The 12,595-nt window shown below is 42.2% G+C and overlaps 1 protein-coding gene across 7 annotated transcripts in view; it reads right to left on the bottom strand.

Moving 5' to 3' along the window:
- Positions 1-3,816: 3,816 nt before the first annotated feature.
- The window catches only part of SMYD3 (SET and MYND domain containing 3), a 387,798-nt gene continuing 379,019 nt past the window's right edge, over positions 3,817-12,595 (bottom strand). For 6 of the 7 annotated variants that reach the window (XM_035564736.2, XM_050710156.1, XM_035564722.2 and 3 more), the window contains 2 exons: positions 10,754-10,862; positions 3,817-4,210 (listed from right to left, as the gene is read on the bottom strand). In XM_035564736.2, coding sequence (XP_035420629.1) covers positions 4,109-4,210; positions 10,754-10,862 — 211 coding nt within the window. In that variant the 3' untranslated portion in view covers positions 3,817-4,108. Of the gene's footprint in view, positions 4,211-6,660; positions 6,808-10,753; positions 10,863-12,595 lie in introns of all 7 variants that reach the window. The other variant, XR_004781466.2, reaches the window with a different exon arrangement.

Here is a 12,595-nt window from a genome sequence, read left to right on the forward strand (position 1 = left end):
AGAGTTGCACCATGCTTAAAAAAAAAAAAAAAAAAAAGGTTAAGGATCTGTTTTTATTTTATTATATTTGTGAAAGAAGGCTTTGTTCTATTGCTTTCAATTATTCTCAGCGAAACTGTACAATTTCCTATTTTTTTTTCTCTGTTGGTACTGCTTTTCTTCCAAACACATACTCCAATGTAGTGCAATTCCTCAAAGTGCAATCTAACATAGACTCATAGACTAACTTAAGGGAAAGTGACAAAAAAAAAAAAAAAGTAACTCAAAATGTATTTCTGAGCCTTGAGGTGAACCCAAATTGTCATTACTTTCCAAAGGTACTGGAAAAAATCTCTGACCCGGTCTGCTGAAAACAAGTAGCAAGCCTGCCAGTATCATTGATAATGTTGTGGTCTGCCTCTTTCTGAGTTTAGACTTTAGCACCTTTATCTTGGCAAGCTGATAGCATCCAAAAACAAAAACAAAACCAAACCAAAACAAGCAACAACAAAAAAAACAAACCCCACAAACCAACCAACCAAAAAATTTGACAGATATTATTCTAGAGGGCCAAAACATCTGTGCATACATACTTCCAAGTACTCTGAGTTCAAGCTAAAAATGTAAGACTACCTTGAAATGAAATGAGTGTTTAGCCAATGTGCCTTCCTCCCTGGTGCTCTTGCTTCCTACTGCACTTTCAAAATCTTTCTGCAGTCACAGACCAGCCTGCTCTGCAGAAAATAGGCTGGAGTGGGAACACAGAAAAAATCTGCCAGCAACAATCGTCCCTGCAGCAACAGCAGCCCTGGTGGTGGTGTTGGGAGATGCAAGTCTCCAAGGGAAACCACGCTATAAATGACTGACACCAACCAGACAACTTGACTGGTCCTTTGACCAAGCTGAAAGAAATGCAAGTTTTGTGTCAACAGAAATGAATGTAAAGCATGAATTATGTCCCTGTACTAGGGAATCTCTGCAGAAGAGCCCAGAGAAGCAGGCCAGGCAAGGCAGGCAACGTGGTGGTGCTCTCAGGACCCTGATCTTAGTGTAGGTGGCTCCTTTAGCTTGCTGTAATGTCACCTTTCTCATCCAAAGCCAGGTACCTCTGACTCTCCCCTAGCACCTGTCTTTCCCTGTTGTTGTGCTTGCACAGTTGTGGTGTCCTTGAACCAGAATGCAGTGCTGCCGTTCATACATACAGCTGTATGTATGCATGAGAGCTGGTGGGCATCTCCCAGCATGTGCTGCATAAACTGATGCACGATCTCATCTCACACTCTGAAGTCCTTTCCATTTGCAAATCTTCGTATATGATATGTAATCATAAGATAAAACAAGTATCATCTTTATGCAAAACCACATAATGACAAATACAGATGTGTCCCTTTAAAACCAGAAAATAGCTCTTGAAGACTCTCTCTCACATTTTCTGATTGTCCATCAATGATGCTATTGCTTTGTCAGAAATCCCAATAAATGCAAAGGTCTGACCTTTTCCCCAGATAATTTCCTTTTCTTAACAGCAAGAAGACCCAACCAAGCAGTGAATTTCTGCGGGGATTATTGCACTTCTTGGGTGGCTGATACAGCGTGGCCTCTGGCCTCAAGCCATGCCTCGTACTCCAGAAAGGCACTGCATTTCATAGGTTATTGCTTGTATATTACTGCCGGGCAAGTGAACGCTCCATACGGTGGAACAAATTCAAACGCCTTGAAAGGAGATATCTTCCTCAGCGTTGGCACTCATGTGCCGGGGCTGTAAATTATGCCCAGAGTGTTCATTTTCTTTTTAAATGTGCTCCCATCTCATAATAATTAATGGTGTCAAGTTACCGGTGTGAAAAAAGCCTGACTTTACAACAACTATGGATTAATGAAATAACAGTCATGGCTGGAGTAGCAGCAATAAATTGTTAGAGAGGAGCGACACACCTGAAGCGATACTTTCAGAGGCCTTAAATTATTTAGGTTTCGACGTTCCTCATAAATATTTGGCTGTTGTTAACATTTGTTTCTGTGTTAAAAGTGGAAGTCAGCAGCTCTGGCAGTAACAACCCTCTTGCTAAGGAGTGTGGGGAAATGGAGCACACGCTTTCCAAGAAAGGCTTCTCTTCCCCAAGGACAATCTCCTAGCTCAACACATCTCTGAAGGTCTTAGAGCCCCACCACACAGCCATGTCCTAACACCCCTACCTGCTTGGTGGGAGGGAGAGGAGGGAGGTATGGAAAAGAGGGAGGAAGGAACATGGTTGGCCTGGCAATCATGAAATTGAATTTGCTTAGAAAAACTGTTAACCACTGTGTTGCACTGCTCACATGCCAGAGGCCCAGGCTCCAGCCTGTTGCCTGCCTTGAGTGGGGAGGAGGTGACTGTACCTGGCTGCAGTGACCCGGCTGAGCATTTCCCTGGCTGGGAAGAAACTCCTAGGTAGTGTTGAGCTACAGGATTAAGTAGCCCAGAGCTCTATGCTCTGGAGACCAAAATACTCTTTGGGGAACTGGAAGCAGTAAGTCCAAACAATCAAGGCTCAGAAATGTCTAGAAACCACAGCACCATCTTCCTGAGTACATGCTCAGCGCACTTTGCTGTGCGAAAGCAAAGCTGATGCCTCACTTCTGTTTTGGTTCCTTACTGAGGGGTAGGTGCTGGAGGCCCAGAGGTACCTCTGGCTACTAGCAGAAGGTTTGACTTCAGCCCTAAAGTGATTTAAGGGGGCTTCCACAGCCTAGTTGCCCTCTAAACCAGGTTATTCTAATTATTTCATGAACGCTTTCTTAAATTGAGACACCTAGTGGCAAGTATAGTTTCACCTCTAAAAATCCAAGAGGTAGCTTAAACGCGGTCCTGTTGACAGCATTCCTGTATCTCTTTTGGCTTTTCAGTAACTGGGTAGTTTCTACAATTTTACTTTCATAAAAAGGAAACAAACAAATAACAAAAAGCTGGAATTCTTTTTATCCGGACAGATTATCAGCAGGCCTGTCACTGAACTTCTAACCCATACTACTTTTTGCACTGCCTGATACCCAACTTCTGATTTTGAGGAAGCTTCACAAAAAATTGCACCCGCAGACAAAGGTTTGAGCTCATAGGTCCAAATCTCTTTTTAACGCTGTTATGGAGTGAGAACTTGTTGAAGCAGTCAAAATGGTGAGACAGCAGGGTAAACAATTTCTGCATAGATACATATTTGATTAAATTTTTTGTTCAGTCCATTTTAATATCCAATATTATAACATATGAAATGCAAGAAAAAGAGGAACAGAACCCAAAAGTTAAAATGCAAGGGAAGAAAAATCTCATTTAGAACGCTGGAAGTCTTTTATTTAATGTCAAATAGTATTGGATCAGGCTTTTGGAAAACACACCTAATGGTAATTCAAAGGGAAAAATATGCTCTCTCTACATAGAATATTTCTGAGACTAGATCTTCAATTGCTGGCATAAACTGGCACAAAAAATTGTCTGCTGATGCCAATGGAATTATATTGTAACAAATTAAGACTGTATGCATTTCCCAGCATTTATTATCAATTAAATTAGGTGTTGTAAATTGATAATCAAGTATTATCATCTAAATTAGGTGTTTGGTAGGAAAAAAAAATCCAAAGGGTGTTCTGATAAACAGACATAAAACAGGTGGTAAGGTGAGACTTTGTGATCATTCCAGAGGTAACGGGACAGATACAGAAATCAATACATAAAGCACATGGGAGAAGCTGGGTCAAGTATCATTGAGTCAGAATTCAATTCTCAATTCTTCCTACATTCAGTGGTATTTGGATTGGAGATTCTGGTTATTAAATAGAAATGAATAGAATTGTTCCACGCTATATGTTTAAGTTTGTATTTTTATCACCAGCACGTATTAAGATCAAATACTGAGACTTACCCACTACCATTTTGCCTTGCAGAAATTAGAAACTTTCTGAAAATATTATATTCACATATTCTTCCAACCATTAACTCAATTCAGAAGATCATACAGCAAAACTAACAAATTTTTGTAATAAAATCAGGGCCTGATGAAAAAAACACCAAAATCATTGAGAAGCTTCCTAATGTAATAAAAAAAAATATTTCCTGTCTCCTTGAATATTTTGTTTTCCAGACTGGAGAATTTCTTCAGTGTATTCTCATGATGGCCTCACACTGCTCCTTTAAGTCCATCAAGGTTTGCATCAGGCTGTGATCTGTCCCATGGGTCACCTTCATAATTTTATAGGCCTGGAGAAGAGAGCAGAAAGGGACACATTAGTCATTGTGCAGGACATTTGAAAGGGTTGGTAGCTGCAGTGGGGCATGGATTTCAGTGCCAACTCTCAAGTTGGGGGCTTTAATGCATGGCATAGTAAAAATCAGAGTGAAGTATCCCAAAGCATGTAACAATTTGTCTCTGACAAAGGAGGAGGTACTGACACATTATTCTTAGATGTTAAAACATTAAAGTCCCCTAATGTGTTGCACAGAGGGATGTTTGGCATAATAGAGGGAGATGCTTTTGCACTGAGGCATGAAGGCAATTTTAAGATTGATCAACTACGACACCCAAGGTTTCAATACATTATTTAAAAGATGACTGTGATATTTATGCTGTTAATAGCCTCAAAGTCCTTGAAATATAAATGGATTAATGCTTAACAAATAGAACTAAGTGCTCTGACTATATAAGGAGAAACTATACATAGCGTCAAACAAATATGTAAATTAATAGCTTCACTCAAAAAAGGCATGTGTTAGGAATGGTTCTTTGCTGCATTTCCCATAGATTATTTTCTCTCTGTGTTGGTCATCTTACATTGCTAGGCCAATTTATGCTTGCTTATATTGCCTGTTGTATTGCTGATTCCCTGCCGCAGATATGTCTGACATACTCCTCGCCCAGCTCATGTTTCAATCACCATTTCTCATACGACATTTTGGCTTCTTCGTTCTATTAAATTCTTCATGGAAGAAGGGAAGTACCAGATGGAAACAGACTCAGCACTTCTAAGGAAAGAACAAGAGAGCTCCAAGTGCACCAACAGAAGAAAAGATATCAGAGATTTTTCTTCAACCCAAACAGAGGAATCATCAAAAACTAAATGCAGCCTGTGCTTGAATAAGTTCCTGGTCCAGTTGGCTGATAAAATTCAGCTATATCAGCTTTAGATTGCAGAAAAATGATCTTTTTGGAAATGTGTCAAGGAAGGGACCTCATTTAAATTAGAAGATAAAAAATATAAAGATTCTTTGCTAGAACAAATGAAATTCTACTTCCAACTTCTAGAAACAGGCAAGCATATGGAAATGCTGGCATAATTTATTTTTGCTTCCAATTAGCTAACTTTTTAGAATAAGAGGAAGGAAGCAAAAGACTGAAAGAACAAGTTGAAATAGCAGTCAAAACAAATCAGAGTAAGCAAGGAACTCTACAAAGAGTCAGACATGTTCTGAGCTACCACAGTGCCCTCCTACTACTAAATGGTAAAATACTCAGTTACACAGAACAATGGAAATTCTTTCGTTTCACTAGAAATGCCTAAGAAATGTGAAATAAAATCAGAAATCCTCATTTTTGCATATTTCTATTTTAGGAGAAATACAAATCTGTTTACGTTTTTGCAAAATGTTTGCAAGTAAGTCATAATTATATTCCCTGAAAATACTCACTAAGCTGTTCTTAGTCTTCTGTTTTTCCTAATCTAACATGAGGGGAAAATGTTGTGAAGAACAGATCATGAAAGTATTTCAACATAGTTGAGCATGAAGTGTTAAGCTGTACAAGAGCTTTTTAATATAAATAGTTGAAGAAGTAGCGTACAAGGCAAGAATAAGAGCCAGTCCTTACTTGGCAGAGATAGTGGAGTGGAGAAAGATGAACATGGGCACGGTGTAGGAATCCCTGGATGGTGCGGAGCGGAATAGCTGCAGGTGGGATCCCAGGCATGTTGCTGTGCAGCACAGAGCAGCTGTGCTCAGGCTAAGCATGGTAAGGATGACTCCAGGGCAAAAGGGTGAGGGGGATTGGCCATAGATACAGACACATTTGGCATGTAGTGTTGACATGATCTGGCCAAGAAAGCTGATGGATTTATTGGGAAAGACCTGTGTTAACAAGCTGTGTATTTGGGCTGGATCATAGTCCCAGGGCAGCTGACCCTGATCTTCAGCCCACCTACAGGACACAGGTCAGGCAAGTAGTGATGGCCATCAACACCCTGATGTTTACAGACGTCCACGAGGATATATCTCTGATAAAAGGCAAAATTCCTTAATATCATACCTAACTTTGAGATACCATTACTGTGGCTGACTTCTCTCTCACCTGCAACATTTCTTTTCCATTTCATTTCTGTCCTCAGTACGGCAGATAAATGCACCCAATCTTTATCCTTTTGTCTCCTTCAGGGAGAAAATCATTCTCAAGCAATGTTCTGTCTTACACACTGCACTACAAGTCAGAACCAGGCTGTATTGAAGGTAGAATAGCAATGACTTCCCTAATTCTCAGGTTACACTGACATGAAGTTACATATCTATTTTTGTAAAGATCAGATAAAAACTGGGGATAATTTCACCTCCAAAGCAAGGATTTTTTAACCGATGATGTATAAAAATATGGAGGAATATGCCAACTCTCCGCCGCCCCCCCCCCCCCCCCCCCCCCCCCCCCCCCCCGTTCTTTTAAATCTTACAGCTAACCAGCCGAGCCAAGGCGGATCAGAGTCTTGTGATGTGTGTGGTCCTCCTCTCAGACAAAAGAAGAAATCTAATTATGAAACACTACAGTAATCGCAAGACAGCAGCTCAGGCCACAGTGTCACCAACCGCACGATGTATCCCTGAAGAATATGAAACCCATTAGATCAGAGGTACGGCAGTTACTCCATGAATGCAAATGAAACGCAGCACAGCCCTTGGCATCCCTCTTGCCTCGGTCCCCACCAGCCATCACTCAAGCAAGCCCATGGGCACAGGCTGCCACCACCACCACTGGGACTTCCTTCAAGGGGGCAAGGGTCAGAAACCAGGTCCAAGTCTTCCCCTCCACACCTGCCTGTCCAGGTTATGGGCAACCAAAGAGGGGAGTCCGCAGTGCTGTGAAGGTAACGATGACCCCTACCAAATATTTATGTTACTGAGTGTGCACAGGGACAAACCACGGACATTTGCCAGGGGATTCCCATGAGCTCCAGAGATGCGGACCCGTCCTGGACTCCTGCGCAAGTGCTGCTTCCAGGTCGAGAAGCTTTACCCATCCCCAGACAGCCTGTTGCAACTGTCGTTACTGCCACTTTTTACAGTCATCCCAGCCTCTTTAAATTAGGTTTGTCAGACAGGGCTCCAGCTCCAGTGTTTTGCTGACAAAGGTTTTCCTGATCTATAATTCCATTTGTTCTCCCAGCATTACATTTTTTCATATATATACGTATATAAATTTAAAAATAATAGGTTGGCTGTACAATAAACCAAAGGTTACCTTTAGGTTTTACTCCAGAAGTAGATTATTGCCTCTCTGTAATACTTCTATTTCCAAGACCTGGCAAATTAGATTCTGCAGGGGATAATACACTTTCAAAAGGTGATTTCATTTTAATGGGTAACACAAAGCCCCTCACATTATTTAAGCCTTCTTTCGGGGTGCAGGTGAGAGAGCTAAAACCAAAGGGTGATAAGAGTAGGGTGGCTGTAGTTGTGATTCACTTTCAGGTGACACAGGGCGCAGCAATAAGGGCTGGGCTGCACGGCCGTGTGAGAAGATCTATGGGTCCGAACGCACTGCACGGCTGCTGCAGAGCCACTGTCAATCCACAGCAGCTCCGAGGCTGTGCTTGATTAGACAGGATTTATATGAGTGAGGTGAATTTCACTCAGATCTCAATTCCTCTGCACCTTCCTCATCCTTCTCCTTAATGCCACGCTGAAATTAGTCTGACGAGAGCTCCAACAGGGTGCTATTCAGTGTCAGAGTGTATTAAGAAGAGTAATGAAGCAGAGAAGGCAATCGAGTTTCTGCTCTGAGCATGTGGCATGCTCTGTTGACACATCTAATCACAAAGGGCCAAACTGTGTTCTGATATAACTCCAGGACATTATCTGAGTTATATTAGGAATCACATCCTTTACTTGCAACAAACTGGGAATTACATGGGTCTAATTTGCTCCTGTGTAGACAGCAATGAAGGAGTCAGCTTCAGATCCTGTTTGAAAAAGCGCTGCATCCCATGCATACAAGTTGCATGGGGAAGTAGGATGACAAGAAGCTTTTCTGTCTGCTTAACTGTGCTCGCAGAGAGTGGGAGGTGAGTCTCTCCCTGTCCTACAAATATGGGTGAAAAGGTGGAGACTGAATGGGGAGTAGACAAAGCTGCAATGGGATTAGTTTGTAAATGGTTCTGCATCCCAGCTGCAAAGCAATTACTGTGTCCTTTTGGACCACGAATGTCTTGGAGACCATGGTTAGAGATGGACGGAGGTATGGCATAGAACAGTAAACAGCATGTTCTCCTTTTTAAGGGACAGAGGAGATAAATCTAGAAAAAAGTGGTTTCTGTGTTAGGTATTGGTCTGCATTCAAAGAATAATACAGTAACAATCTGGCCTGCAATGGGCTACTGCACTAAACACAACTATCACACCATCACAACTTCTACCCTCACCAATGAGCCGCATTCAGATGGCTCTAGGGGAATTAACTCCAGTTTCATTTAATGCAGCATCATATTAGAAATGCAATTAGAAGCACGCCTGTTGATGTATTGCAGCAATATCAATGAAAACAGAAACTCCTCTGACTGGGGGCTCACTCCATTTGCTAAAAAGGAAGGCCCAAATGTTTGGAAATCGTAAATATTACAGGGGAAATGGCAGAGCAGATTACCTGGCACATGACTGATATATGGCTTACCTCTGAATAATGAATGAGAAATAGAATTGATTACACTCCCATCAACTTCTTAATGATCAGAATTGGCCCCAATTTAAGTTAAATATATCAAGTGAAGATTTAAGTTACTAAGATTTGGTAAGAAAGGCGCTGTATCAAATACTGATTTATTATTTAAAGAGGTGAAAATGATCAGTTATTCACCTTGCATATGTAATCAGATGTTAAAACCTAACAGACAGGGTGGTTCGGAAAAGCAAGTACGAAACAGCAAATTATCTGTTGCATTGTGACTGCTGTTTAAAGGGGATCTAGACAGGAGTAAAAACACTTCTTCCCCATCTCCAGCACAGACTCCCGTCCCCTTCTATGCCAAGCGGCTGCCCCTCTTTGCAACACAACTAGCTCTTCATACAATATGGACATTAAACAAAGGGGACAAAACAGCCAACTTCTGCACTGGAGAGGACTGTGCAGGAACACATTCAACACCCCTGATTAATTAGTTCTAAGATAATATACTGTGTAAATGGAGAAGTAGAGAATCCTATCAATGCCTACCAGAAATTGCAGGCCCATGTAATTACAGCTATTTTGTTCTCAACTCTATGAATGGGGCATAAGCCATTAATTTCTGGCATCTAATTTCAGACATTCAAGTAGAAGAGAGGAAAGCAACAAGTGCCGAGAACTTTCCCAAGCTTGTGTTAGAAGCTCTTTAGTCCCTCCGTCCTGCAATTTCCACATTTGGAAAATGCAGATGACAGGATTTCTCCAGTGGAATGTCTTGAGGATAAATGCACTGCTAACATGTGAAATACCCTGGCCTGAAGACAACACAAAGCTGTGCAAGGCCCGAAGTGACAGTACTGTGACAAGTTCCTTGCAGAGGGCAAACTGCAGCTGGCTTTCTGCAGCACTGAGCAAAGGCGGTGAGGAGACTGCATCAGGCACTGGAGGTGGGCAGGGAGACAAGTGGGGGAACCTCACAGAGTTTGTGGTGTCTTCAGGCCAGCTTCAACAAAGGACAATCGACAATACACATGAATGAGCCTGAGACCTCTGAGGGGCACTTGAGGCAGCATATCTTCCAGGGGGAGAAAAATACCCCAACAGTGGCTTAGGATTTGAGATGTGAAGCAAGTGAGAGCCTATGTCCTGAAGACATTGCTCATGGAAGGGGATTCTTCAGTATATTTAAGATTGTAGTCCCAGGCCAGATAGTAAAAGCAATATAACAGCAGGACAAATAAGAGCCTGGGGTAGGAGGAAATGAATATAAAAATCATTAAACCTGAACAATAAGTTCAGGTACAACAGGGACAGCTTAAAACTGAAAAGCAACCAGCAAAGCACCAGCTGCAAAAACAGACTGAATAGAAAGATGGTGAGTGACACAGAAACAGGGGGGATCAAGAAGCATGCCTGTTGATTGTATAGCTCACAATAAAATACAAGCATGAAAAGGCAAAGTTCTTCCATCCAAAATCACAGATACCTAAGGAGATACTATAAGGAGGGTAGAAACCGCAGCTCTGCACCTGTTTTTGTACTTTTAGTGCTCCCAGAATCCCTGTGCTATGGTAATAAGGAGAGTAGAAGGCACTGAGATAGTTTTATCTCTTCAGATCTAACAGCAATTTTTCATTCAGGCACTTCTGAGCTATCAAACTGTAATTAGCATTGACTGATACTGAAGGAAGGCAGTGCCTGAAACTCTGCGCAACAGTGACCCATCATCACATTCAGCTGCAGCCTGGGGAAACAGCACCGACAACAGAAAAAAGTGGTGAGGAATATGCAAAGGCATAAGGTACAGTCAGAGGAGAAGGGGAGGGAATAGATGGCTGGTTTGGGGCTAGCGAGGGCTGTGGGAGGATGTGGCATTTCACAATACTGACCTGTTTCAAGGTCTCCAGTGCTTGAGGAAACATGTCTTGACTGTACTGCAGTTTGCCCACTCGCATCAGCTGGACAGCCCTCAGCGGATGGAAGCCAGGATAATACAGTCTGCAGAGAAAAAAAGAGGAAAATGTGTCACTGTGTCAGCTCTCACCTTCACAGGCACTGCCTCTGTGGAGAGCTATTACGGTGGGACTGCAGAGTCATTGTGAATGTTAATAAGGTACTCAGAGAAAATTAGCTGCACTACTGAGAAGCATGAAATACTGAGGGGAATTAGCAAATTATTACTCTCCATCTCAAAGGAATGCCTTTAACATTATCCTGTTAGAAAGTGACGGGAGTGGGATTATTTCATTTGCTACTGTTGGATAACACAATAGAATTTACTGTACTTAGTGTTGCAAACAGAGGTCGTTCACAATCCCAGGTCCCTGAAGAGCTATAATTTTAAAAGGAAGCTTCAGTAGGAAATTACCTCCTGGATCCTCCAGGATGAAGGAGAGGGGCAGCACAGAAAGCAGGTACATACATTAAGGCCACCATTTCTGAAGGTTTGCTAGCTGTTCTCTGTTGCAGAAAAGAACTGGTAATGCATGCTCAAGGAAACATCTCAGACTGGGCTCGTGCATCTAGACAAGGTGTCTGCTAGTGTGAGGAGAAACTCCTCACTCCATTTCACAGAAGCAGAAGTTTTCCATCAATCTTACTGGAGTTACTTCAGAAACACATATATAAAGATATAACTATGCTCTCTTCCCCTCCCCGCCCCCCCCCCCCCCCCCCCCCGGAAGTAGATGGAGGGTGACGTCATCATTAATTTCCTTCAAGATGCTCATGAAATGTCATAAATCTCAAATGAAGATGTGTAAACGTCATGGAAAATGTTTTCACACCCAACCTCCCCTTTTTCTGCTGATCTCCCGGTTTCAGTGAAGACATACAGAAACACATGGGAACCATGCCTGGTTTGCTTGCCTCTCAGGACCTTTACCCATCAAGGTCTCTCACGAAGCAACAGAAACCAACTCCTTAATGTGAAGAATCCATCCTGAATTGCCACGAGCACCACCTGTTCATACTACAAAAACAACAAGACGTGCACAGTGGCGTTCTCAAACCTGTTGTGGGTTGCAATCCAAAAAGGCTGAGAGCCAGTAGACTAGAGAGAAGAAAAATGATAGTCCTTGTCTCAGTCCAAACTGACCACTTAGGAACTTTAAAGATCCAGTTAAACAAACACTGGAAAAATATCAGTAGATTTTTTTTTTCTCATTATTATAACAATTAACATGGTGCTATCTGCTAGTAATTAAGCAAGGAGGAAATACAACTAAGAGATTTTGTTGTGAATTAGTGAATAGTCATATAAATTGCAGAGATAGCAAGGCACAAATGGGAGTAGTGATGACAGGCACAACTTTGTAAAATTTGCAAAACAGCAATGCCCATATGGTTGCAAACTTCTGCCTTCACCTGTGACTGCTGCAATGGATGGAGTAAGAAGGTCGTTCCCTCTCTTTCTGGGCTACTGGAATGCCAGGATGCCTGGGTCAATTATCACAGCCACAGGAGCAGGAGCCAAGGAGGCAGACTTCTGCATGAGAGAACTTTTTTGTAGTACTCACTAGATTGTCTGTGCTGTGCCCTGACAGTTCTGATTCTCCTCTCTATTCCTTCATGGCCTTCACATCTTCATTGCAAACCTCCACTTTTCATCCTTTCAACCATCTTTTTAATGTTTCTCCTTTCCCTCTCCCTACTGAATAACCAGCCCTGTCTGAAATACCAATGCCAACTGGGTGCTGCCTTGCCTGCAGCCGCCACAGGGGTGGCAGCTC

Source organism: Cygnus atratus, chromosome 3, assembly GCF_013377495.2.
Source record: "Cygnus atratus isolate AKBS03 ecotype Queensland, Australia chromosome 3, CAtr_DNAZoo_HiC_assembly, whole genome shotgun sequence".
Taxonomy (NCBI): domain Eukaryota; kingdom Metazoa; phylum Chordata; class Aves; order Anseriformes; family Anatidae; genus Cygnus; species Cygnus atratus.